The following is a 26,815-nucleotide window of genomic DNA, read 5'->3' as shown; positions in this document are numbered from 1 at the left end:
GGGATGGGGGAGGAATCGCCTCAAGCACTCTTTTCCTCTTCCTTACATATGCAAACTATCCACCCCAGGGTGGGTGTAGCTCTCACACCCATCAAACTCTAAAAGCCTGCCCCATGGCCGCTTGAGGCTTTGGGGGGGGACACACAGACTCAAACCATAACATGGAGAAATGACCCCCGCTCTGTAATGACAGAGGCCACGGTGCAGCGGTGGGGTCTCAGTGCTCTGGGGACAGCTTTACCTCCCTTTGCTCTTGTCTTCTCCCTCTTCAATCCCAGCACCCCTCGGGGCTGCAGAAAGCTACTGCAGGAAGTGCTTTCACTCATCCCGGTCACCAGTGACAGCCATGCGAGAGACACATGACATCCATGAACACTACTCGTAACAAGGCAAAGTAGCAACAGCCAAGTCCCCGAGAGTCCCTCTGAAGGTGGCCGTGGAGCTGGCCTGGGGTGGGGCCTGCCAGACACCTGCCTGGAGCCCTGAGCCCACTGGCCCAGCAAACCAAACTCAGGAACGTAGAACCCCACACAGAGGAGGCAAGACACAAAATCTCTGCAGCACAAAGCAGCTTAGCTCCCTGGCGGAGGACTGGCTGGGGAAGCCCAGGGAGTGGGCAGGGGCCGGCTTCCCCGGCTCGAGTGAGCACAAAACTGCCACCTGCTATGGAGCCTTAGGAAGATCCCAGGGGACCAAGCAAAGGTGCACAGGTGAGATCCCTGACTTCGGAGGGCCACCATCTCCACGGGGACAAAGAGCAGAGCTACAGCCTGGGAGCAAACTGGGTCTGAGGCGAGTGCCAACCCTTAGAAGAAGGTGTCAGGTGAGGCAGGCTCAGCCTCTGCCCTGGGGATCTCCAAGAGGGACAGAAATGGTGGTCCCAGGCTGGAAGGGTCAGACAGGGACTCGTGCTCCAGCAGGAAACACCAGGGCGCTCCACGCACACCTCAGAAGCTGGAAGGCATACTGTGAGGTGGGGGTACGTGGTGTCGGAGCCGGGAGGCTGGGGCTCACAACGCAGCAGCTGAGAGGAGGGAGGTACAGGTTTGTAAGATGGTGCCTGAAGCTCTTCTTTGCTGCCCGACTTGGAGCTCCCCAGCTCTATTCCCACAGCCGTGGCAGAACAGGGACTTCCCTAAAGAACCCTGCCACAGGGCTGGCCTCTCACTGGCCCTGTCAGCCTGGGAACAACCACGCCCTTCAGGCTTGAAGGCCATCCCGGCCTTGGTTGCCCCTCTCACTCCCCGGGCCCCAGCCACTCACCCAACATGTCCATCCTCTGCTTCTCCCTGCTGCTGGATTCTGCTCAATTCTGGGCCTACAGGGTGCACCCCACTTCCCATAGCAACTGCCCTGTGCACGCCTTGTCTGCATCCCCCGCCCCCACTCCCATTTTACAGCTGCTCTGGCGCTGAGCCTGCCAGGGCGTGCTCCACACAGTCCGGCAGGAAGTGCGTGTCCGAATGTGACAGGACCTCTGGAAAGCCAGGAGAGCAGCCTGCCCTGCCGAGGGCCACACTGCACCGCCGCCAAGACGGGCAAAGCCTCAGTACCTGTCCTGCAGCTGGACACGGTGGCCCCAGTTCAAGGACTTCACATGGTTTTGCACAGCCTCTGCCATTTTCTTCCTGTTGACATACAAACCAAAATGTAAAAGCCACAACAGTGATAGCTGTAGAGATTTACAATACACGACAGATGCAAGTGGTGTCTTTACAGAAATACTGAGAAAGAGAAGTATGCTTAAAGGGGTACAATGTAGCTGGGTGTGGTGGCACACACTTGTAATCCCAGCATTCGGGAGGCTGAGGCAGGAGGATCCTTGCGAGTTCAAGGCCAGTGAGTTCAAGGCTACAAAGTGAGCTCTAGGCCAGCCTGACCTGCATAGTGAGACCTTGTCTCAAAAAGACTAACTAACTGACTAAAAATAAATAAATAAACAAATAAATAAAGGGGTACAATGTGATACCCATCCCCATGGGCTGTCACCACCTCTGACCAGGGTTTGGGGCCGTGGACCTCGGCACTCAGGAAATGGAGCCTTTGGCCTACAACCACTCAGACTTAGCGGCTTGTGTCCACAAGGTCACAGCCTGTCTGCAAACTGAGCCACCTGTGCATGGGCTCTGAGCAGAGTCATATGTCATCACCTGCATCAGTCTCCTTCTCAAAAAAGCTTAATCAAGCAACTTTCTGCCCTAAACATTGCCTTTGGGCCAGATGGTGCTTGGCAGGGCTGGCCTACGCACTCACCGTAAGATGTTCAGCAGCATCCCTGGGTTCTACTCAGAAGATGTAGCAAATGCTTCCCCCTCCCCCCACCCCAGTGACAACCAAAAGTGTCTCCATACATTGCCAAGTGTCGGGAGGTGCAGGCATAGAGCATCGCTCAGTTGCGAGCCCCTGTCTTACAGCTGTTCCGGGTCACAGTTAGTAGACAATAAATCTCCTCCTCTACCCAAGGATACCAGAAAAGAACCAGAACCCTGGTGGCATGGGCTTCTCACCAGTCATGCTGGATGGGCTGGGCCACCTCCCAGCCATAGTGGTGGGCGTCCTGGATCATGTGCCCCAGCAGCGCAGCATAATGCATCAGCTTCTTGGGGATGCAGCCCACGTTGACACAGGTGCCACCGAGGCCCCATTTTGTGCCTGGATATTGAAAAGAGCGCATTTTTCTGTTCTTTGCAGTTCCGGGGATTGAACCTGCAGCCTTACATACGTCAGGCAAGGCTCCACCACCGAGCGGCAACCGAGCCCTGGAAAGTCGCGTTTGAATTCATATTCGGGGAATACAAGAGGCTTCCTGTTCTCTTCCCAGGCTTAGAGGGCCTTCACAGTGTGGGCAGGCGGCAACTCACACAGGGCCCAGGGGAGTCTCCCATAGGAATTTGCTCTCCAAAACTAGAGAGTCATTTTACAACAATAAAGAAATGACAGTATAAAGTCCTAAAAGTTTACAAATTAAGTAGGACACTCAGGAGACTGAACAGAGGGGGACAGATGATTTTGCTGTCAGTACTATCTGCATGGAAACTGGGTCGCCCTCCCCCGGCCCCTCCACTGCAGGACACAGAGTAGCCACTGGGTGCTGCTTACCTCGGGGAGAAGGCTCCACGTAGTCAACCACGGCCACCTTCCTTCCCAGCTGAGCAGCTGGAACGACAAGGAAAGCTACAGGTGAGGACAGCAGGACGCTGGCGCAGTTGGGGCTGGGGAATGGGATTTCCAGGGCCTATGAGGCCCAGAGGATGAGAAGGGGCCTGGCCAGCGGCCATCCACACAGCGGCCAAGCTAGTGACTTCCCATGTGCCTGGCTTCCTGGCCCATGAGGCCATGCTACCCGCTAGCTCTGCACCCAGCTCTTGGCCTCCCCACTACCCAGTCAGCTGTGCTGCTCACAGGCAGGAATCCTCAGGCCTCCTCAGACTGCAGCCTTCATGCCAGCCGTCACAGCAGCACTGGGACCAATCCCCTGCAGCTCCTGCCCCACCTACTTCCAGGCCCAGATGTTCAGCACAGGGCCCGTGCCCATCCCAAGAATGCAGAGAGGTGTCCCAGGAGCAGCCCACACCTGGGAGAGGCCCCCTGGTCTCCAGACCACTGGAAGGCCCAGGCCCCTCTCACTGGCCCTGCCTCCCCTCAGTGAGAAGAAATGGTGAGTACTTCATGGGGCCTCTGCCCACAGTCCAGGTGGGCATTTGCTGCTGCCCTTTCAAGGTGAAGGAAACAATGCTCAGGAGAAGTGAAACAGCAGGTCCAGAGTCCACCTGCCCCCTGTCCAAACCATATTCCCTATCATGAAGGTACTTCCCAGCATGAGCGGGGCCACCCACAGCCACAGGTCCCAAGTTCTGAGACCAACTCTGACACTATTACCCAGGGCCTGAAGCCAGGTGTGGAGGCGCACGCCTGTAATCCCAACACTCGGGAGGCTGAGGCAGGAGGATCATCACGAGTTCAAGACCAGCCTGGGCTACAAAGTGAGCTGAAGGCCAGCCTGAACTGCATCGCGAGACCCTGTCTCAAAAAAACAAAAACAAAAACAAAAACACTATTACCCAGGGCCCAAAGCAGAGTTTCCCTCCAGCTCACCTTGGCACTGTGTCGGCAATCCCTAGACCCTGGACTTGACCACCTGCAAAAGCATGTTGGGCTTAAGCCTCATGGATTCCTAAGTGTTTGAAACATTACAGACTATGGAAGATTCATGGCTGTCAGAAAGCAAGACTAGAACAAAGTTGTACAAGAGTTCATCTAAAAACCTACTTGGCAGCTGGGTGTGGCAGCACATGCCTGTAATTCCTCCCGGGAGGCTGAGGCAGGAGGATTGCCACGAGTTCAAGGTCAGCCTAGACAACATAGTGAGCTGAAGGCCAGCCTGGACTACATAGCAAGACCCCCCCTCTCAAAAACAAACAAACAGCTCTCTCTCTCGCTCTCACTGCTTTTGCTGTCTTCTGCCACCATGATGAACTGTTTCTCCTCTGCAACGCCTGTCTGGCATGTCTCCCTGCCTTGGACCCAGCCGGTATGGACTGAAACCTTTACAAACTGTGAGCTAAAGAAACCTTTCCTCTTTAAAACAAACAAACAAAAAACCCTACTTGGCTCAAATGATTAATAATGGGATTCTAGTGAAGTGGAGGAGCCACCGCAGGAGGACCATGAATTTCACAACAGCTTGAGCAATGTAACAAGACTTTGTCTCAAAATTTAAAAAAAAAAGAAAGGATTCCCACGCTCAAGCTCAGGCTGAGGAGAGCTGTCAGAACGCCAAGCCCGAATGCCCATGTCTGACCACGACTGAGCAAAAGAATTACCCTCCTACCTGAAGCAACCAAGTGATTCCTGTTTCAAAATAAATAAGTAAAAAATATCAGTGGACAATTTGACAAGTTTTGACGTCTGTTTACCTGGAAAACCAGTGCCACACATTCCTACTTACATTTTTTACTTATTTATTTTGAAACAGGACTCACTATATTACCCAGGCTGGTCCCAAACTCCAGGACTCAAGTGATTCTTCTGAGTAGCTGGGACTATAGGTACATACCACTGTACCCAACTTCAAGTTTTTTTGATTTAAATATGTAGTTTACTTAACATCAATTATATCGCAACAAAGCTATTATTAAAAAAAAAAAAACCAGTACAGTCAGGCAGAGTGGCACATGTATCTAGTCCTAAGTCTGAGGCCAGCCTGGGCTACAAAGTGAGCTCAAGGCCAGCCTGGCATGCACAGTGAAACCTTGTCTCAAAAAAGACAAAACAAAAAAAAAACTACTACGGCAGATAGTGCCAAAGGGACACCACTGGGACATGTGGCCATTCTCCACACCTGTGCTGTCCATTTCCAGGCACAGCTCTGAGGACCGAGTGGGGTGCTGACCCCATGTCTCCGTGCTGATGCCATTCAGCTTGGGGACTTCCCCCCAGTCCCTCCAAGCAAGCTGTGGAGAGTGCATTTCCTTGATACCATCTATGATTCTAAAATCCAGGACTTGATGTTAGAAAGCCACCATTTCATCATTAAAGCACTTAGTCAACGCCCTCTCATTTGGGCCCCACCTCACCCCTATCTAACTCACCTCCCCATTCACCCACACTTGCCTTCTTAGCATCTCCAGGCACAGCCCAAGGAGACCACAGGGAACCCTTACACAGAGTTCTAAAGATGTGCTTCAGGGTTATCAATGAACTGCAAGGTCAGGCCTCCAGATGCATCTGGACCCAGCCTGTTCACCCACCATGACCTGCTGAACACCCACTGAGTCCCAGGCTGAGACCCAGACATGACCTGCAGAACCAACTGTAATCCTGCAGAAGGCACAAGCGCTAACAACAAGGACAGGAGAGCCGGTGACAAAGATTGGGCAGCAGAAGGGTGCAGTTCTAAGTAGGGCCATCTTGGCAGCAAGGACTGGAAGGAGCTGAGACAATTCCACCACTAACCTGGCAGGCAGGCAGGCAGGCAGGCAAACCAGACAGGGCAGGTGACCAAGGTGAGGTGAAGGACAGGAGCTCACAGAAGTGTATGCAGAACAACAAGGAGACTGGGGAGACCATGGGGAAGCTGAGATTGGAAGTTGGGGGCAGATCCTGTGAGACCTGGGGGCTTCTGCTATGAGCGAAGACTGTGCTCTGAACCGAAGCACTGCTGTGGCCTCTCATCAGGCCACCGTGGGAAGCAGGACAGCAAGGGGGCTGCTGGGACAACCCTAGCGGGGCAGCTGCCAAGGGAATGCATTCTGCTCACAGACACTCAGACCCATCCCCACACAACTGCCTTCTCCAGGAGGCCCTGCCATGCAAGTAGGGACACCGGACTCAAGATACGTACCTTCTTTGGCACAAGCCAGGCCACCAGATCCTCCTCCAATTACCAGGAGATCGTAGTCCTGCTGTCCTGCTGGGGAAGAGATGAGCAGTGAGGCGGAAAGGAGCCAGACCCAGCGTGTCCTCCGCCACCTCCAAAGGGCAAGAAGCTCCGTCTGGTCAAACATGGTATGGGATCTATTTTCTCAGGAAGGGAGACCCTGCAGAAAGTAACTCCATACAGATCTGCAAAATCCAAAATCCAAGCAGCGTGTACCAAGGTTGTCTGCTGAGCATGTTACCTACCACCTTTGCAAACTGCACTCCTCCCCCATACCCAGCAGGACTTCTCAGAACTTGAAACTTCAGAGTTCTGAGCCAGGCACAGAACGAAAAATGTTTTCCTCGAGTGCATGCTCCCTTCAGTCATAAAGGTGACCCTCTGTTACAGTAAATAAGAACAGTGTAGTCCCTGCCACATGAAAGCCATGTGTTTCAGGGTGCGGGGCTGCACAGTAAGATCTGGGAGGGAAGGGATGCTGGGCACAGGGCTGCCTCGGGTTCGCCTGAGGAAGCTCACATCCTCCCTGCTTACCCACAGTGGCGCAGTGGGCTGCCAGAGCCCTTCTCCCCCGCAGGAGGCATCATATGCTTACTCTGCAAGCTACTCCTTGGAAAGCAAACAAGGAACAGCCCCAAGCGGGTGGGGTGGAGATGGCAGGTTGAAGAGAAACAGAGTGGAGAGGGGAAGAGGGGGGTTAAGTGCTCTGAACCGAGCCGGTTGGGGACACAAAGCACCAAGGACCAGGCTACTCTTTCATCAAGGAAGAAATGATAGAAGTAATAGAAAATGAACAGTCATGGGAATAAGAGAAGGTTAAGGACTGGTAACAAGGGCCTAGGGTATAAACTAGCAGTGTTGTCAGTCTCTCTGTAGACATGAACCGGCTGAAAATGCCATTCTCCCAGGGTATCTGGACCTGGCCACTGCTCCAAAGCAAGGCCCAGGGGTCTTGTGACAAAACCAGGCCTGCCACCTATGGCTGGGGCATCTTCACCCACCAGCATTAAAGCCTAGTATTTATTGTGAGAAAGATGCACCTATCTTTGCAGCCACCTCACCCTTCCTGGCCTGGCAGGAAGTCAAGGCCCACCCTTCCTGGCCTGGCAAGGACACAGAGTACACTGGAGCACCCATGCTCCTCAGTAGCACTGGCTGCTCAGACAGGGCCTGTGAACCACGGGAATTCAGACCTAGAGCCCAAAAAAGGTCCGCGGCTTGCAGCTGGCTGACCTCACAGTTGGACTCACCCTAAGTTCTATCGAGCAGCTGGCATTTGTACATGCATACAGGAAAGGATGGAGTCACAGCCAATCCAAAGCACACCCAATTCTATGTTCAACTCAAGGACTGTGAAAAGGCCTAACTGATGGCTTTGGGGGTCCAGGGAACCAACGATGACTGGTAGCAGAAGTTGCCACTGGAAGCACAAACCTACTAGTCAAGGCCCACCTCTCTCCTTTCCTGCTGCCTGGCAGTAGGCAGGGGCCTCAAAGCTTTGCCGCAGCAAAGGTTCCTACCTTCCATTGTAGAAGCCTGTCTTTTCTGTCACCACAGAAGGGTTCCCACTGGGCCGTTTTGTCCTGCAGTCCTGCACCGTGCCTACTCTGCCTGCCACCAGGCAACAGGCAGGCTGGCTGCCATGGACTGCAGGCTTATCTTGGGCTAGCTGCCCTCCTCCAGGCACACCCAGAGCCCTCTCAGTCTGATAAGCCATTCGAACAGACCCACAGTAGAGCAGTTGCAAGTACATCTACTTTTTGGCTCTTGGGAAGGTTTGGAGCTGCTGAAGCTAGGGGCAGACCCTAAAGGTGGGTGAGGTAGATGTTGCTCTGCAGAAGGACCAGGCAGCAGGTGTTACTTGGGAGAAACCCTCACATCCTGACCCTTGCCCACTTCAGTCAGTCCTGCTCTCCCTGGCCACAGGGTCTCAGAATGTGTCTCTGTTTTGCTTTTGCCTTCTGACCACACTGTCCTTTAATTTTCTTCTCCTCTCTGAATCCCGTGCCCAGTGCAGAGTCAGCAAACAGCAGCCGGGGAAGTGTGATGAAGGTTAGGATGGCTTCCTGTAAGACACATCAACAGGCAGGCTGGCCATTGAGGACAGCTACCTCCAGGAGCCTCTGGTGCAGCTGTTATCCTTTCCTTGAGCTCTTGCCTGAAAGGAGGTGTCAGGAGACAGATAATCCCAGTAGTGTTGCCATTCTAGTTCTGAACTAGGGGCAGCACCACCCACCCCAAGCTCAAAAGGGCAGATGTCTTCCTGCTCCAAAAGAAGCTGTGAGGCTGAAGTGAAGGAGACTCCTACTGGGACTTGGGCGTCTACTTTGGGGCTGACACCTTTGGGGCTGACACCTTTGTCAGCTCATCACCCAGGCAAAGCTCTAGCCCTCAAGGTTTCCCTTGCTGCCAGCACTCCATAGGCTTTGGGTCAAAATCCTCCAGGTGGCAGTGCCTCTTGCCAGGCTGGAAAGAAATGCTCTTCCCTTAGGTCGGTTACCTAAGGGGGCGTTAGCTTGTAATCACACCTGCAGCTCTTATTTACTGCCACCAGGTGGAGCAATGACTCCACTGGCACAGATTAATTTATTTTGGTGTTCGGTTTTTTCCCACAGGTACATATTAAGAGTAACCATGCCCACATCGATGCAATAAGGAGATTCTGAGACGGGGTGCCCTGGCCAGGGTCCCAGGGCTCAGCAAAGCCACTACAAGATCAGCCCTCGATTTCCACCTCCTGGGGCTCTCTGCAAGGCCATCCTCACCGTCAGGGTTCCCAAAGCCTTTGCCCATTTATACTCTGTCAGGCCGCCCTTCCCTCCAAAGTTCACAGCTGGCCAAGGGCCAGGCACTTTGTCTCTCGTGATCACCATCTCTGTGAAATCCTGACTGCCCTTGCTCACATACCTCCACATTCACTTTTTGCTTGAAGAGTGGTGCACTATAACTTACACCCAGGGGCCAGGGTCGGGGCTGGCTGCTACAGGCAGAGGAAAGGGACTGGCCACACCACGGGAAGCTACTAAGCAGGGTTTGGTATGAACCTTCTGAATGATCCGAAGCCTGGCCTCTGCTGCTCGGATCACTTGACGTTATTAATGATTATCCTGATTTGGTCAATGGCCTGTTGTGGCTGAGAAACAAATGTATCTTCCCCTTCCCCAGGGTACCCACAGAGTCCCACATGTACTGCGTGCTTAGGTCCCCTAGATTTCCTCTGGTCGACTCGTTCATTCCCTACCTGTGCAAGTCCAAGTAAGGAGCACTTGCTTTGTGCAGCCACAAGGAATTTATGGAGGAGGTGCCTGGGGACCTCAGAAGCTCAGACATCATCCTGGTCGGGAATACAGTTAATACTAGGTTTTGGGGTCACGAACTCCTAAAGACTGCACGTGCAGCCTGTAATTTGTACTGACAGGAGAACCTAAGGCAAGAACTGCCCCTCAGCCTCAGTTTCTTTATCTGAGAAAGGGGCTACCTGACTAGAAGCAAGTCTAATACCTACCCAAGACAACCATGCGAAGACACGTGTGCAGGGTCACTCTCCGCACGGGCAACCGGCCCGATTCGCGGGGACACCCCCACGTGGACACCCCCGTAGGGAAACCCCCGCCCCCAGGCCGCGCGGACAACCCACGTGGACACTCTCTCCAGGCTGCGCGGATACCCCCGTGGGGACTCCGTCACCCCGAAACCCACCCTACCTGCCGCGCCTCCCGCCGCGCCCCGCACCCCGCCTGCCGAGGCCCAAATCCGCCACCGGAAGCGCCTTCCGGGTCTTGGCAGAGCCCTTGCCATCGCCGCCATAGCTGCGGGGCCTCTGAGCGGCCGGGGCTGCCCGCCGCGCTGCCTGCTCCGCCGCGGACGCGTCTTCCAGGGCGAGTCCCTCGGTCGGATGAAAGGTGAGTGCGCCCGCTGGCGGCTGCGGGCGAGGCATTCATTCGGCCCCGGGTGAAGAGGGTCTGACCTTGGGCACCCGACCTTAGAACCCTACGGGCATCTTCCCTGGGCTGGGGAATTTGGGCCGGCACGAAGGGATCCGACCTCCAGGCGGGGCTGGGGTCTCCCCATATGGGCTGGAGGGTCGAACCGAGGATGAGGAGTTCAGGGTGGGAGTCGTGCATCTGGACAGTTGTGAAGAGGTCTTACCTGGAGTAGGGGGAATGTCTCTGGACGAGGGAAGATCACTGGACTTCTTTTGGGGAGGGGATTGAAGATCTGTGCTGGAATGGGGCGGGGGGCGGTCAATACAAGGGTGGGAGATCCGGCCTCCTGCGGCGCTGCCAGTCCAGACCTGGAGGGTTGGCATATCCCTAGAGTAGGACCTGGCGAGGGTGTGGGCTGACCCATGGCTGGGTCCCACTTGGGTCTTGGGCTGGAATTAGAGCTTTAAAAGTTGCAGGAGTCTGGGAGAGAGAGGATCAGTGGTGCCCCGGTGCAGAGGGCTTCGGTGACCTCCTCAACAGGTTTACTTTTGGAGGCCTTGAGGTGTACCCCCGGGCCTTTTCTTTATACAAAATGGCTGCCTCATCAGGACGGGGCCATCTGGGGCCCAGGACCCTCGTTTAGTCTGGGTGATATGCAGAAGCCTCACCCCCACACGGGAATGACAGAGAAGGAGAGGGAGTCACCCCAGTCCCCTCCTAACAGAGAGCGTTTGAGCTTTTTGCAGCCAGGGATTTTGGTGTCCTGTTGCTTTTTATTGCGAAATAATGTCCTCCACACCCGGGGCACAATAGGACCTGACTGAATACCAGGCGGGCCCAGGAAGGAGGGCGCCATGTCACAGAGAAACGCAGCTAGACATAGGGTGAGGCGGAAAAAACAGATTTTACTTAGCAACTGCTGACAGTAGGGGAAAGAGCTGAGCTCCATTCCATTTTGTGCAGGGGGAATGAGTGTTTCAGAGGAATAAGGGAGTAAGAAGTAGAGGCAAGAAAATAAACAATTACAAAAATTAGGAAGAAGGGGCCCGGGATTTAGCTCATCAGCACAGTGCCTGCCTGGCAAGAGCAAGGTCGTGAGTTCGGTTCCTGGTACGGGAAAAAAACAAAAAAAACAAAAAACAAAAAAAAACAAAAAAAAAATTAGGGAGGGAGAGTTGGTCCATGGGAAACACCCGGGTTTACTTCTAGGGCTTATCTTCTCACAGAAGCAGGGAGTCAGGGGTCCTATCTTTAACTGTTGGCTGGAATAAACAGGTAATCTCTTTAGCACCTGGTACTAGAGGATGTGATCTTACGACCTTGGTCCAAGACTGGGCCAAATATTGCAAACACACACACACTTCTGCACAGGGAAAGCTTTTCTGGGGGAGAAAGAGGCTTCAGCCAAAGTGAGACTATGACTGAAAGGAGATAACAATCTAGACAGTGACCAAGCTGCTGGTCCTAGAACAAAGAGCAGATTTTTATTGATTTGTTGGAGAGGGCTGGAGTCTGGTGTTTTCTATTGGCCAGGGGCAGGGTTCCAAAAGATCTTTTTGTGAGGGACTTGGACCACTGGGTACTCACGGTAAACTTTTCCTTGAGGCTGTTGAATTTTTGAATAGTATTGTTGCTATTACCCTATGCAAAACATCTGGCTTTGTGGGTCTGAGCCCTATGATAGGGCCAGGGGCCAGGGACATAGCTCAGTGGCGCAAGAACCTGCCTGGCAAGCACAAGGTCCTGAGTTCGATTCCCGGTACCAAAAAAAAAGAAAGAAAGACCTATGATAGGGCCAAAGGACTTTAAGTGTTTAGGCTTTTGTAGTTTCTAAAGCAGCACAAAGAATAAGGGGAAGAAAAAGGGGGGCGGTGCAAAAACACACGTTGGCTCCAACAGGGCAAGCTGACCCTTGTTAAGTCTTGGACTAAACATTTTTAGCTGGGCGTGGTGGTGCACACCTGTAATCCCAGCACTTGGGAGGCTGAGGCAGGAGGATCATTGCGAGTTCGAGTCCAGCCTGGGCTAAAAGTGAGCTCAAGGCCAGCCTGAACTGCATAGCGAGACCTTGTCTCAAAAAGACAAAAAAAAAAAAAAGTCTTGGACTAAACATTTTTAGATGATCAAAATGTCTACATGCAGAGCTGGGTAGAATCTGACCCAAGGCTCAAGATGTAGCAAAGGAGAGACACACTATGAAGACAGAGACGTCAAAGCTTTTATCCCATTTTAGTCACCCATCAGATTTCTGTAGGCCTAAATAGATTTTTAGCGATAGTGGCTTTCAAGTCTCTGGGAAGTAATCCAATTCACTGTTACAATCAACAGCAAGAGGCAGAGACCAGCTGAGACCACCAGGCTGTGTAAAGGCAACGTGACATGGAATTTATTGTGCCTGGGTACAGACAGACAGAGGGCAAAAAGGCCATCTGGAGGGAGCAAAGAGAAGTGGGCTTTTTTATAGGGCTTGAAAGAAGGCAAGGGACATTAGGTGGGAAGATCTTAATAAACATCTGGCCACAGTTCTCTGGATGTTTCATGCCTCAGTGGGCAAAGTCCTCGGGGCATCCTGTGTGAGGTGCTTTAAGATGTCCAAGTGCTTGCAAGAGTCTGTGTTCCAGCTTATCTCTTTTATGACATCCTGTGTTTGCCGAGGGCACTGGTGCTGAGCTGAAAACAATACCTCCGCTGGCAGACAGGTTGGGTATGGGGGGAGTCATGTTGGAATGGAGCCTTACAGCTGTTATCATAACCCACACATCAGGTAATGTATTTCCTGGCTGTATGTCCTTCAGAAATACTGCTTTTAAGTTGACTAAGAGCACGTGAAGCTACAAGGCTTATTTAGGTTTTTCTTGATAAATGTCTCATTTTAAGCAAATGCCTATTGAAAGATGCCATTCTACTAAAGGTAGTAGTTTACTGTACCTAGGGGTTTATAGTATTTTGCTGTGCCAGCTTTCTGTCCCACCATAGTGGTCCCTAATTATCTCACAACTTTGATTTTTCTTAGGCAGGCATTTGGCCAGGGGGTAGGGATGGGGGTGCTGTTGGACCATCATAGGAATGTGACCTTGAAGTGTTAGAAACTATGTTTAAGTCTTTAGAAGGAGCCTGGTCAGATTTTGGTCAAGGAGAGTCTTATTAGTGATACTGTTGTTCAAGTCAAGACAAGACATTCTTCTTTCCTCTGAACAATAGAAGCCCATGAACTTTTATTCATGAAGGAATAAAAAGCTAAATTAGGATGAGGTTATTTGCTGCATGTACAAGTGATCTGGCATTTAATGAAGGATGTTTCTGTGAAACATTTGAAAAAAGGTTAATGGTTGGAACTGACTGTAAACCCACTTTTTGAGTCTTGTGGGTTCTAAATGGAGATCTCTAAATGTCAATGTCTAGGTGTCTTTTAGACAGTAGAATGAGGACAAAAGTAGCAAGCTGATGGGTTTCTGGGTTTTTGTCTGAATGTGCATGGTGATGGCAGCATAGATATCTCAGTCACTGTCATGGTTATTTCCTGGAGCACAGTAAGGAAAGTGTAGGAATTCTGCAGGACTTCCTGTGTGACCTCCTCAGGGCTGCTCCAAGTGTGAGGATTACCTGAAAGATCATTTGATATGGTGATCAGTTCTTTGAGGTTCATGTCAAGCTGTGTGGCTTCAACCTGCCACGTTCAGGACTATTTCTGATCAGATCTACAGCTAACCTGGCTCCCTTCCTCATGGAGGCAGCTGCTTACCTCTGCCATGGTTAGGGGTGTAGGTCACTGGCCTCACATATGTAAGGCTCTGGGTTCGATCCATAGCACTGCAAAAAATAAATAAATAAAAACAGCTGAGTGTCACCTAGGGAATGGTAAAGGTGAGAGCGAAGACTTCCCAGCGGACAGCAGTGATGAACTGGCTACAAAGCACAGAGAGCCAGAAAGGAGCAAATGTGAGCCTGGCTAGCATGCCGATCTCTAGGACTGCTGCAGATGCCTAAGATTCCAGGCCTCCTCCTCCTCCTCCTCTTCCTGCTCCTCGTTTCATTTTTTTTTTTTTTTTTTTTTTTTTTTTTTTTGTCTTTTTGAGACAGGGTCTCACTATGCAGTTCAGCCTGGCTTTGAGCTCACTTTGTAGCCCAGGCTGGCCTCGAATCCGCAACGATCCTCCTGCCTCAGCCTCCCCAGTGCTGGGACTACGGCGTGCACCACCATACTTGGCTATTCTTCCTCTTCTTCTTCTCCTCCTCCCCTCTCTGTCTCCTCCCTGCTCTCCTTTTTCCTCTTCCTCCTCTTCTCCCCTCCTCTTCCTCCTTTTTTCTTCCAGTAGTGGGTTTTGAGCCCAGAAGCTATATCACAGCCATTTTATTTTTTATTTTTTTATTTTTATTTTTTTTAATCCTAGCCATTTTTAAAAATTTTGTATTTCACTTTGAGACAGGGTCTCAGTGAATCACTAAATTGCCCAGGCTGGACTTAAATTTCCAATCCACCTGCCTCAGCCTCCCACAGTGCTTGGATTACGGGTGTGTGCCACCATACCCACTTTGCCTTGGGCTCCTTTGCACCTGCTCATGGCAGGCAAACGTTAGACTTCATATAGACTCTTACTGAGCCTTGCCCTCCACCACGCTGGAGACCTGGGGTGATTATTCATTTTACAGGAGAGGAAATGGGCTTAGCGCCAACTCCCATGGCCCTGCCCCAAAGGCTAAGCTTGTGTTTGCCCTGCCTGCCAGAGCTGCCTCTGAGCTTCCTCTCCCAGCCTCTGTCTACAGACAGTTCAGTGCTACCAGTACTGAGGAGACAGTGCTCATGGGACTAGCAAGTGAGGGTGGAGGGAGCTGCTAAAGTGCAGCAGCGGCCCTGGCAAAACCCAGACTCAAGGCCCCTGGCGCTGGAAAAGACAGCAGTGGCCTGGCCAGCAACAGCCTGTACAGAAAAAGCGCAAGTGCCGTTGGCGTGCACAGCATCTCAGCTCTATTCCTGCAGCTCTTTCCTTTTTAAGACAGCAGCTGAGCAGATGCTGGACGCTCCAGCGGCACAATCAGCGCGCAGTACTTATAGACAGCGGCCGGAGGCACCCAAAGGTGGGATGCAACAGAGGGGCCCAGAGGTTGTCCTGGGGGAGGTGGCTGCCACACAGACAAGCTCTGAGGGTCTTTGGTGGGCATGGAGCACAGGAAGACTCTACCCTGGGCACCCTTCAGGCCTGGGAGGACACAGACATGCAGGAGCAGTGACTTAGGCCCCCTGAACCCATTCCTTTTGGGATGTCCTCAAAAGTGTTGCTGCTCCATTCCCGACTCTGAGGAGCACCAGAGCTGCTGAGCATGTCTTCGAGCAAGCAAGGAGTGGGGTCCGGGAGAGTCCCCCACCCCACCCTGCCTAGGTGCGGAAGCGGGCAGGCCTTGGTGAAGTTTGACTGTGTCAGCATGGATGTAGCAAAACACTTTACCACAAAGGTTTGCAGAACGTTGGCCTAGGGTGTCAGTGACCCACCCGGACCTCCTAACCTGAGGGTGGCTAGGGGCCTCCACCCAAGCCTTTTTTGTTTTTTAATGTAGAGTCTCACTATGTTGCTCAGGCTGGCCTTGAACTGCTAAGCTCAGGTGATTCTTTTGCCTCAGCCTCCCAAATAGCTATACATACATCATAGGGACTATATATACGTCACCACACTCTGCTAACTTCCAGGCTTGCTTTTTTTTTTTTTTTTTAAACACAGGCGTGTGCTACCACACCTGGGCCACTGCCAGGCATTTTGATTGCCTCCTTTGGGTCTTGAGGAAAACGAATGGTGACGGGAGACAAGGGAGGTCATAGCTCAGAGTTTGGTCTCAGAGAGAGACTACTTCAATGGGCTTGTGGCAAGGAAGGCGGGGCTGCTGGGGTGCTCTTGTAGCCCACTGCCCAGGTCTGGTGCCATCTGTGCAGAAATGGCAGTGACACATCCCTTCTTGCGACTGGCTGCACATGGCAAAGGCTTGCAGCAAGGAAGAGCGTGGGGTGGGCAGATTCTGCTATAGTAAAGATGGCCGCTTCCCCTGCTATGAGGAAGGGAGGTGGGCGTCCCTCGAGGGGCACACGGCACCAATGGGCACAGGTAGGCCGCATGGTCAGCTCCAGTTGGCTGAGAGAGGCCATCTCAGTGCCTGGGACCCCTAGGGAGCAGAATGCTGCGGTAGTTTTCTGAGTCTTACTTCCTTATCAGGAATGGCATGTCTTTTCTTCCTTTTTAGAACAGAGAGAGCCAGTGTAGGGTTTGTTTTTAAAGTTTTTGTTCCACTACTGTTTTTCTTTTTTTCTTCTTTTTTTCTGCTGTGCTAGGAATGAATCCAGGACCTTACACATGTGAGGCAAGTGCTGTACTCTTGTGTTTTGTTTTTAATTGTGGTAAAAGATAGAGAATTTATAATTTATCATTCCTAAGTGTACAACTCATTGGAATGTTAAGCCATGACTCCCCAAGAGAACTGTGAAAATAAAAGGGTTTATTGAACCATGGCAGATGCTAGCCAGAAAAAGAAAAGCCAAAGAGCTGGGACAAATTCTCCTAACTCCCAGCACCAGGGCCAGGTAGCAGTTAGGAAATGTCCACTGGACGAGAGCTTTCTTCATAAACTTTAGGGAGGAGCCAAGTGTGGTCATATACACCTATAGTCCCAGCACTCTGGGAGACTGAGGCAGGAGGATTATAAATTCAAGCCCAGCCTGAGCAATTTAGCAAGATGCTGCCTCAAAAAATAAAATAGCTCACCTGTAATCCCAACTCTCAGGAGGCTGAGGAGAGAGAATCACTGAATTTGAGGCCAACCTGGGCTACATAGTGAGTTTAAGGACAGCCTAAACAACACAGTGAGACCCTGACTCAAAAAACAAACAGTCTGGGTGTGGTGGTGCACACCTGTAATCCCAGCACTTGGGAAGCTGAGGCAGGAGAATTGTTGCAAGTTCAAGGCCAGCCTGGGCTACAAAGTGAGCTCAAGGCCAGCCTGAACTGCATAGCGAAACCCTGTCTCAAAAAGAAAAAAACAAAAAACAAAAAACAAAAACAATAAACTAGCTTAGTGTGAAGGCCTTAGACTCAATCCCCAATACCTCCCCCCCCACACAAATAACCTTTGGGAAAGAAAGCACTGTAGCCTACATTGGCCATAGATAGGAAGGGCAGGATAATTCAAAATAGGCAAACTCTGGGTGTATAGTCTGTAAGGAGAAGTGTTTACTGCTTCTGGATTGGTTAGGGTTAAAAGTGCAGAAAGTTTATATGTGAACAGTCTGCAGCAGCCCTGCTGGTTGGCAGCGATGGAATTCAAATCAAGATGTCAAGGTTTGAACATCCAGGCATTTCTTTTGTGGGGGCACTCAGGCTTCAGGATGTCACATATGTTAAGCACACACTGTACTCCCTAAGCCACACTCTCAGCCCAGGGTTCCACACACAGGGTCTTTTTGTTGGTTTTGCTAGCAGCTAGCTGTTAGCTGGTTAACATCTTATCTCTGTAGAGTGTACTTTGATCTTTGTAAATAGGACAAAAATCTAACTTTTCTTCTGTCATTGCACACATTCACCGTATTATGTAACCTTGACCACAGTTTACAAAACGTTTTCTTCATCCCAAACAGAAACTCTGCACCCATTAAGCAATAATTCCTCGCCCTCTTCCCTTCAGTCTCTGGTAGCCTCTAATCTCTGTCTCTGTAGATTTGCCTTTTGGAGGCATTCCAGGAATATGAAATCTAACAGTATTTGTTCCTTTGTGTCTGGTTTATTTCACCTGTGTGAGATCTTGAGGTTCGTCCATGTCACAGAATGAGTAACAGCATTGCTCACCCTCGGGCGATTATGAACGATATGCTGGGAGCATGAATAAACAAGTGTCGGTTTGAGTCCCTGCTTTCAGTTCTCCTGGGTGTGCACCTGGACGTGGAATTGCTGTGTCATAAGGTAAATCTCTGAGGAACTGTCGAACTCCTCCCACCAGCGTTCCCACCAGCAGTGCACAAGGGCTCCAATGTCCCCACATCCTTACCAACACTTGTTATTTTCCTTTGGGGGCAAAAAAAGCTATTTTAAGCTGGCATGGTGGTACATACCTATAATCCCAGCACTTGGGAGACTGAGGAGAGTTTGACGGCAGCCTTAAATGCATAGTGAGACAGTCTCAAAAAGACAAAAAAAAGTAGTGGGGAGACTGGGTCTATAGTATAGTGTGAAGGCCTCAATTCAACCCCTAGTACCGTGGCAGGGAAGGATAGCCGTTTTGGAGTGTGTAGCTGTCTTTGGTGAGAGATTTTGTTGGCTTTGTTTTTGTGGTGCTTGGAATTGAACCCAGGTCCTTGTACATGATAAACATACCCCTGAACCCATGATAAACAAGCCCCAAATCCCATTTTTAAATCAAGTTGTTTTTCTTTTTTGCTAAGTTGTATGAGTTCTTTATGTGTTCTGGATATTGAACATTCATCAGATTTGATGTGCAAATATTGTGTCCCACTCTTGATAGTATTCTTAGATGCACAGAAGTTTTTAATTTTAATGAAGCCCAACCTATTTTTCTTTGGTTCCTATGTTTTGCCAAATCCAAGATCACTGACTTTACTTTTATATTTTCTTTCAAGCTTTACATTTTTTTGGTTGTTGTAGCTTTTTTTTTTTTGAGATGGTCTCTCTATGTAGTTCAGGCTGGCCTTGAACTCACCATGTAGCCCAGGCTGACCTTGAACTTGCAGCAATTTTCCTTCCTTAGCCTCCTGAGTGCTGGTATTACAGGCATACATTGCCATGCTTCGCAGTTCTAGCTCTTATTGTCAGGTCTTTGGTACACTTCAAGGGGTTTTAGTGTTGCTTTTAAAATATTTTGTATATAGTGTAAGGCAGGGGATAACTTCATTCTTTTGCATGTGGATATTCAGTTGCCCTCACACCATTTGTTGAAGAGATTTTCTTTTTCACTGAGTATCTTGGCACACTTGTCAAAAATCATTTGACCATAGACATGAAGATTTATTTCTAGACTCTCAATTCCACTCCTCTGGTTTGTATATTTGTCTTTATACCAGTACCATACTGTTCTAATTACTGTAGCTCTGTAGTGAGTTTTAAATAAAAAAGTTAGTCCTCCAACTTTTAAAAATTTGCATTAGTACCTATTTGCAGTACATAACAATTACATTCAAGGGGAGTTGGTATAAGTACATAATACATCTTAGTTCTTTTTATGTCCTCTTACCCTCCCCTCCTTCCTCCCTCCCTCCATCTCTTGGTCCTCTTATTTGCAGAAGCTCTCTCTCACTCTCTCTCTCACTCTGCCTCCTATTATCTATATTTATTTTTCTTTTTGATTTATTTTTACTTTGTATTTCTTATATAAGAGAAACCATCTGGTATTTAAGTTTGTGTGTTTATTTCACTTAGTCCTCCAACTTTGTTCTTCTTTTTCAAGATTGGCTATTCAGCGTCCCTTGAGATTCCATAGGAATTTCTTTTTTTTTTTTTTTGAGACAGGCTTTTGCTATCTAGTTAAGGCAGGTTTTGAACTATGTAGCCCAAGTTGGCCTTGAACTCACAGTGATTCTCCTGCCTCAGCCTCCCAAGTGCTAGGATTATAGGTGTGTGCCTATGGGTATGGTTTCATAGGGTTTTTTTATGATGGTTTCTCTATTTCTGAAAAAAAATGCCCTTGGGATTTTTCACAGAGATTGCATTAAACTAGTAGGTTGTTCTGGGTAGTGTTGTCATCGTAACAATATTGAGTCTTCTATTCCATTTCATTTCTTGGTATCTTCCTTAATGTTTCATGCAATCATGATCAGCATATAAAGGTGTTCTCTGTGGTGGCCCCTGTCATGGCCCAGCCCTTCCACGCATGCCCAGAGCTCATGAGCAGTTAATCCCAATAGAGCCCGAGTTGTGAGCCCAGAGCTGTGGCTGGAGGGGACCCAAAGCGAGAGGAGCTGTTCAGTTTCTCTGTGGAAGTTAGAAGGGCAGGAATCCAAGGAGAGGAGCACTTGCACAGCTCTGATGGTTCCTTTCACCAGTTCCCACGTGGTTTTCTTTAGGCTCTGTTTTTAGCGCCCCCTTCCCCCCAGTTCCCTCACTCGTAATTTCTTCTATTGTGCCAAACCCTAGGCGGTTTGTGGACAGCGTCTGTCCAGGGATGGCCCCTACCCCTCTTCTCCCCACAGCTGGGCAAAGCAGAGGAGGACTGTCCAGGAGCACGGGACCCTGCACGCAGGGCAGCCCCACAAGGAGGAGGGCAAGGCCTTCGTTCAGGAGGCAGCGTGTGCAGCGGCCTCTGCTGGCTGGTGGACTATGGCAACCAGGCCCTCTACCCTGGGCCTCAGTGCCTCACACTCACAGGAGAATCCCAGGACTCTGGGATGAGATGGAGGTAGAAGGTGAAGCTCTTTACCCAGGCACTGCCTGGGGCTGGTGGCATGCTGGGAATCCACCTTTCAACCAGGGAAGCTCCGCTGGGGATACTGGGCTTGAGTAAGTTCCTGTGCTCCTTGCTCAGGAGGGTGAGGAGGGTTTGGTGGGACATGGGCATGGGGCACAGGTGGTGCTGGTGGTGCTGGTGGGCATGTGGTTCACTCCAGCCTATTTGGAGATACCTGGTCTGTCCTAGCAGCAGTCCCCTCCTAAGGAGAAGAAGTAGGGCTTCAGCACCCCTGCCTGCAGGTGTGGCTCCTCTCTTCTGCTCCCTTCTACCAGGCCCTGAAGGATTTGGTCCCTGCACATTTATGAATAGCTAGATCTAGCAGTTAGAAATTTACACCAAATTCTTACACAATTCGTATGTTATGGGGACTGAAATTTACAGTTGAGGACCTTAGCAAGCAATCTGCTGTTTAATATCCCTTTTTACTTTGGATATTTATTTACTTATTTATTTAGCTTTTTGAGACAAGGTCTCACGCTGTAATTCAGGCTGGTCTTTAGCTCACTGTGTAGCCCAGGCTGGCCTAGGACGCACAGCGGTCCTCCTGCCTCAGCCTCCCAAGTGCTCAGATTACAGGTGCGCACCACCACACCTGGCTTGGATATTTATTTGAAACAGTTTCTAGGTTTTTGTTTAGTAGTACTGGGAATTTAACTCAGAGTTTCAGGGATGTTAGGCAAGTGCTCTGCCACTGAGCTACACCCTAGTGCCCCCTCTTTTGTGGTGCTAGGGATTGAACCTAGGCCCTTTGCACTGAATTATACCCCAAGCTTTTTTTGTTTTGTTTTCACTTTTAATTTTGAGATAGGGCCTCAGTAAGTTGTCCAGGTGAGACTCAAATTTACAATCCCCCTGCCTCAGCCTCCCAGAGTGCTGGGTTTACAGGTGCATGCCACCATGCCTACTTGCCTTCCTTTTTTTTTTTTGGTAGCGGGAATCGAACTCATGACCTTGTGCTTGCCAGGCAGGCGCTTGTGCTGCTGAGCTATATCCCCGGCTCTTTTTTTTTAATACAGAGAATAAAACAAAATGGCTCATTATCACATCAAATACTATTTCTAGTAATAATAAATAGATTAAAATAATGGATAGTAGATAGGCCGCGGATATAGCTTAGCGGCACAGCACCTGTCCGGCAAGTGCAAGGTCATGAGTTCGATTCCCCATACAAAAAAAAAACAAACAGGATAGTAGATAAATAAAACAACACAGGTGTGTGTTAGGAAAAAGGTCCTCCATGTTACCTCTCCCTTCTTATCATCATCCTCCCAGCAAAGAGACTGTTCTTAACCTCCCTTGCCATCTCCTCTAGCGCCATGTCTAGGAGACGTGGTGCTCTGCCTGCCACCGTGCAGGACCTGGAGCTCTAGCAGCTCAACACCAAGCTAAGAAGGTGGCATGATTCCCCCTCCTGCAGAGGTGAGCAGGACCCAGAGCCTACCACAGGCAAGGACACCTCACACTGACTCGGAGACCTGCACCCGGTTCCCTTGGCTGCCTGCCTACAGCCTTTTAGTCTTTGCCCGTACATTGCACATTGGCCGCGGTGGCCCACTGTTCTCTTGGATCTTCTCTCTCTTATTGATTTGTATGTGTTCTTTGTAATTAGCCTTTTGTCCTCTGTGTCACTGCCAAGTTTGTCAGTGGCCCTCCTGAGCGAAGTGGTTCCTTTCTTTTGCTTTTCAAAAGGTGCTGGCACAGAAGCCACTATAATCCACAGGGCAGTGCAGACATGAAGACCTGAGAGACTGTTCCCTGTCCCTAGTTGAAGCCACTCCAGGTCATGTCCCTTTCCCTAGGTTATGGTTATATTAATGATACAGGCAAAGTTGAACCTTCACAAATTCTTTCCCCTTGGCTGCTGGGCTCAGACAAATGGAGGCCAGAGCTTTCTTGTAGCTAGAGGGTAGGAGCCTGGTTAGGAAGCAGCTCCAGAGATCAGTGAGCCAACAGATGCCAGTGGGCAGAGCAGGGTGTGAGCACACGTGCACAGACCTGCTGATCACATATCCACTCCGTAAATAGGCCCCATGGCCTAGGCTCCCCAGAAGTCTGGGTGCCCACACTTCCCCTACTGGAGCAGGGCCTTCATTCTCCTGTTTATCTTCTGCTTTGACTTCTGAGTGTCCTCTCTCTCCCAACTACCATGGGGCTGGGAGTCCTAAGATTGCCCTCAAATGGTCTCCCTGGAGAAGAGGGTCTCGAGCGACCACAAGGCCCCTAGTGGAAGCCTCCAAGTTCCTCTGTCTTGTGTCCTTTCCCATTTTGGAATCTGGCTGAATCATGGGTTTCTGCTTTATGCACTGTGAACTCTGCTCCATGCTAGCCAGGTTCTCCTGGCTTCTATCTGACTGGGTCCTGGCCACCCACCCTCAGTGGGGTTTTGTTCTTTGCTTCTTTTGGTGTTGGGGAACCATCCAGGGCCTCATACGTTGCTAAGCAAGTGCTTTCCTACTGAGCTACATCCTAGACCTTTTGTATGGATTTAGAGGGTCTGAGGGCCAAAGCTATGTCCTACCTCAGCAAGGGCAGAGAAGCCCCCATCCCAGACTTTAAGGGAAGGAGAGATGCCTATAATCTCCTACAGTTCCCCTGAGGGCTGTCTGACTGGTTCTAGGAAGCCCATAATACAGGGCTGAAGGACAAGAGAAAAGCTGGGTACTGTGGCACAGGCCTATAATCTCAGCACTCTGGAAGGCTAAGGCAGAAGGACTGAAAGTTCAAGCCCACCCCATGCAACTTAGCAACACAGCAAGACCCCATCTCAAAATATAAAGTAAAAAAGAGCTAGGGATGTAGCTCAGTGTAAAGGTCCTAGGTTCAGTCCCCAGGACCAGGAAAAAAAAAAAAAAGTGCAAATATCATTAATTGCACATGCACTTGGGGATTTTCATGCGATCATAAGCTCTGAAGAAATGGTGAAATCTGTTTATACTTTTTTAGACAAAGAATAATAACTTTGTAAGGACTAAGACAAATGTCTGGACAATCTCTGGGCTGTAAATTCTAGTGACGTCACTTGTAGATATACTGGGCAGGAGTAAAGCTAGTAAAGATAAGGGTTACTTCAAATTTATTTATTCAAATTCATCATTGTAGGGATCCATTGGGTTCTTGCTGCACCCCGGGAAGGAACAGCGGTGAGAACGAGGAAAACATAGGCAAGAGACAAAAAGCTGCGATCAGGTGAAGAGCCTCTCTCCTGAGCAGAGGAAGGGGAACCCTGACCAAGAACAGTAGAGCGTTTATTTATACCCTCAAGAGGTTAGTTAATCTCCACCTCGCTGCCCAGCAATCAGTTAACAAGGTACAACGGCTTGTTTACGTGCTTCGAGGAGCTCCCGTGTTCTCAGAGCTCCCGTGTTCTTGGGCTGGCTTCGTCCTGCGCGTGTAATTACTTTCCAGCTTCAGCGACTCCCAACACATCATGGCCTGGGTGACCAGGTCTCTGATGATTCAGGCCATTTTTCTGTCTTGGTTCTAGGAGAACACTATTCTCAAGAAATCTTTCTAGCCTGCTGAGGGTAGGGAAAGACCACATGACCTAGCCGGGCATGGTGGCTCATGCCTGTAATCCTAGCTGAAACTCAGGAGGCTGAGGCAGGAGGATCACTGTGAGTTCGAGGCCCACCTGAGATAGAAAGTGAGTTTAAGGCCAGCCTGAACTGCATAGCAAGACCCTGTCTCAAAACAAAACAAAACAAAAAACAACAAACAAAAAAACAAGACCACACGACCTGCCTGCCTGCACTTCCTCTTCCAGTTGAAGTAACCCTATGCTGACCCAGCACATTCTGAGATGGCCTGACCTTAACTCTGTCACTGGGAAAGCACCAGGGCAGGTACTCTGTCCACTGGCATCCACTGTGCCCCTGCAGGCTTCAATGCACAACCACCAGTGGCACACATACACCTGTTCTGTCCACAGGTGCTGGAGGGCCTGGGGAGGCTGGCTCACCTGGTTCTCACCCAGTCAGGAAACAGGCATGCAGCCAGCTTCTCTGAACCGTGGCCTTCCATGAGCACAAGGAGGTACTGACAGGCCTCCAAACTGAGAACAGGGTGAAGTCAGGAAAGGCCGGGACTACTTAAGCCTCTCTCATTCCACCCCTTCTCTCCCTTTGTCCAAACTCCCTTTTACCCTGCCTACCTTGTTTCTCTCACTCTATGCTCCACCCCTACCCTACAGATGCTGGGAGCCCCACCTCTGCTGTTGGCAGCTGCCTCATTGGGCATTGCACTGCTGGCCTTCCTGCTGCTACTAAGACACTGGGGCTGGGGCATGTTACTCATATTCTGGTACGAGCTTGTTGTGCAGCCCGTCAGAAACCTGGTCATGGGTGACACTAAGGAACAGCGCATCCTGCGCCATGTGCAACAGCATGCCAAGCCTGGGGACCCGCAGAGTGTGCTGGAGGCCATCGATACTTACTGCTCACAGAAGGAATGGGCCATGAACTTGGGCAAAAACAAAGGTGGGTGACCTGGGGCAGAGCAGGGCAGGGCAGGGCGGCAGAGACCTTACAAGAGAGTGCTGTTGCCAGGGGCAGTTAGGAAGTGTGGGACATGCTCTGGTGGGAGTGCTTGGCTTATCAGAAGCTTGAGCCACAGGCCAGGCAGAGACTGTCCAGAGACCTGGGTACCCACTGCAGAGCTCTGCTAGGACTGGTCCCACAGGGCAAAGAGGGAGAATTGACAAAACGTGCTTTGTACATTTTGTCCCTGGTGCTTGAGGCCGCTGTCCAGGGACTTGGGGTTTTGAATCAGGCTCTGTAAAAGTCCCTGCCAGGGACATCTCTGTGGACACTGGCCCCTGGTGATGCCTCAAGACCCTGCCTCAAGGGTTCCACTAGGCCTCACGCTCACTGGGTATGAGGGTGTGCAGCTCCCCTTAGACTTCTGCCTGATCTGTATCATGGGACCTGGCTGGGAACCAGTTAGGCAGGTTCTCTGGGCCCGCCCCTGGCAGTGGACTCTGACCTGGGCATAAATGTGCTGTGCTGCACCCCTGCCCTACACTTGGCTCCTGGGGGCAAGACTTCGAGCCCTCTTTCCAGTCTCCTTGGAGCCCATAACACTTGAGGGAGTCAACAAGGTGAAAAAGATAAGCACTGGCATGTACAAAGGCATGGAGGCCCAGGGTGCCATGGGAATTCCATGAGTGTGTGTAGTGGGACCAGGTCCTTGGGGCTGGGGCCTTTGGGTAGGCAAAAGACCCTCCCCAGCCAGGCATGGTGGCACATGCCTGTAATCCCAGCACTCAGGGCTGAGGCAGGAGGGTCACTGGAGTTCCAGACCAGCCTGGGCTTACAGTAGTGGTTTCCAAGTCAGCCTGAGGTATTAAAACCATCTCAACCCCTGCCCCACCCCCCACAAAAAAAGACCCTCTCCAGCAATGGGTAGAAAGGATGGGGAGGAAAGGGGCTGCTGCTAGATGCAGAGAGGATGAAGCTGCTGAGCTCCCCTCTGTCCACCTGTGCTCACACCCGCCCCAAACACCCCGCAGGTGAGATCATGGATGCTGTGATTCGGGAGCACAGCCCCTCCCTGGTGCTGGAACTGGGGGCCTACTGTGGCTACTCAGCTGTGCGTATAGCCCGCCTGCTGCCACCTGCTGGGCGGTTGCTCACCATGGAGATCAACCCCGACTACAGTGCCATCACCCAACAGATGCTGGACTTCGCAGGCGTGCAGGACAAGGTATGGTCTGCCTGAGCCAGGTGACAGATGTGAACACTGAGGCTCAGAGGGGCCTAGGTGAGCAGGGAAAGACCCAGGTCACACCTGAACTCAGTTCAAAAACTGAGCACCCAGCCAAGCAAAGTGATATACCCTGGGTGGCTGAGGCAGGACTACAGGTTTGAGCCCAACCTGGGCAATTCAACAAGTTAATAAGACCCTGCTCAAAACAGATACTAAGAAGCCAGGCGTGGTGGTGCACGCCTGTAATCCCAGCACTCAGGAGGCTGAGGCAGGAAGATCTTGCAAGTTCGAGACCAGCCTAGGCTAGAAAGTGAGCTCAAGGCCAGCCTGAACTCCATAGTGAGATCCTGTCTCAAAAAGACAAAAAAAAAAA

General features: G+C 50.7%; 3 protein-coding genes across 10 annotated transcripts in view; 1 reads left to right on the top strand and 2 right to left on the bottom strand.

Annotated features, from left to right (window-relative positions):
* The window catches only part of Txnrd2 (thioredoxin reductase 2), a gene marked incomplete in the record, with an annotated part of 55,716 nt that extends 43,435 nt beyond the window's left edge, over positions 1 to 12,281 (bottom strand). Inside the window, 5 exon segments of one of the 7 annotated variants that reach the window (XM_013517794.1) lie at positions 1,554 to 1,628; positions 2,508 to 2,652; positions 3,100 to 3,156; positions 6,344 to 6,412; positions 10,529 to 12,281. In XM_013517794.1, coding sequence (XP_013373248.1) covers positions 1,554 to 1,628; positions 2,508 to 2,652; positions 3,100 to 3,156; positions 6,344 to 6,412; positions 10,529 to 10,688 — 506 coding nt within the window. 7 annotated transcript variants of the gene reach the window in all.
* Positions 10,188 to 26,815, top strand: part of Comt (catechol-O-methyltransferase) — a 21,872-nt gene continuing 5,244 nt past the window's right edge. The window contains exons 1-4 of one of the 2 annotated variants that reach the window (XM_005391754.2): positions 10,188 to 10,281; positions 23,839 to 24,003; positions 24,929 to 25,214; positions 26,246 to 26,439. In XM_005391754.2, the coding sequence (XP_005391811.1) occupies positions 24,929 to 25,214; positions 26,246 to 26,439 (480 nt within the window). In that variant the 5' untranslated portion in view covers positions 10,188 to 10,281; positions 23,839 to 24,003. The remainder of the gene's footprint in view (positions 10,282 to 23,838; positions 24,004 to 24,928; positions 25,215 to 26,245; positions 26,440 to 26,815) is intronic. The other variant, XM_013517802.1, reaches the window with a different exon arrangement.
* The window catches only part of Arvcf (armadillo repeat gene deleted in velocardiofacial syndrome), a 40,549-nt gene continuing 26,105 nt past the window's right edge, over positions 12,372 to 26,815 (bottom strand). The window contains exons 17-18 of the mRNA XM_013517789.1: positions 14,048 to 14,115; positions 12,372 to 13,908 (exon numbers count right to left, since the gene is read on the bottom strand). Of these exons, the coding sequence (XP_013373243.1) occupies positions 14,059 to 14,115 (57 nt within the window). The 3' untranslated portion in view covers positions 12,372 to 13,908; positions 14,048 to 14,058. The remainder of the gene's footprint in view (positions 13,909 to 14,047; positions 14,116 to 26,815) is intronic.

This window comes from Chinchilla lanigera, unplaced genomic scaffold (assembly GCF_000276665.1).
Source record: "Chinchilla lanigera isolate Chin_1 unplaced genomic scaffold, ChiLan1.0 scaffold00041, whole genome shotgun sequence".
NCBI classification, from domain to species: domain Eukaryota; kingdom Metazoa; phylum Chordata; class Mammalia; order Rodentia; family Chinchillidae; genus Chinchilla; species Chinchilla lanigera.
Note: the sequence above shows the minus strand (reverse complement) of the source record. Positions and strands in the feature narration are given on the sequence as shown.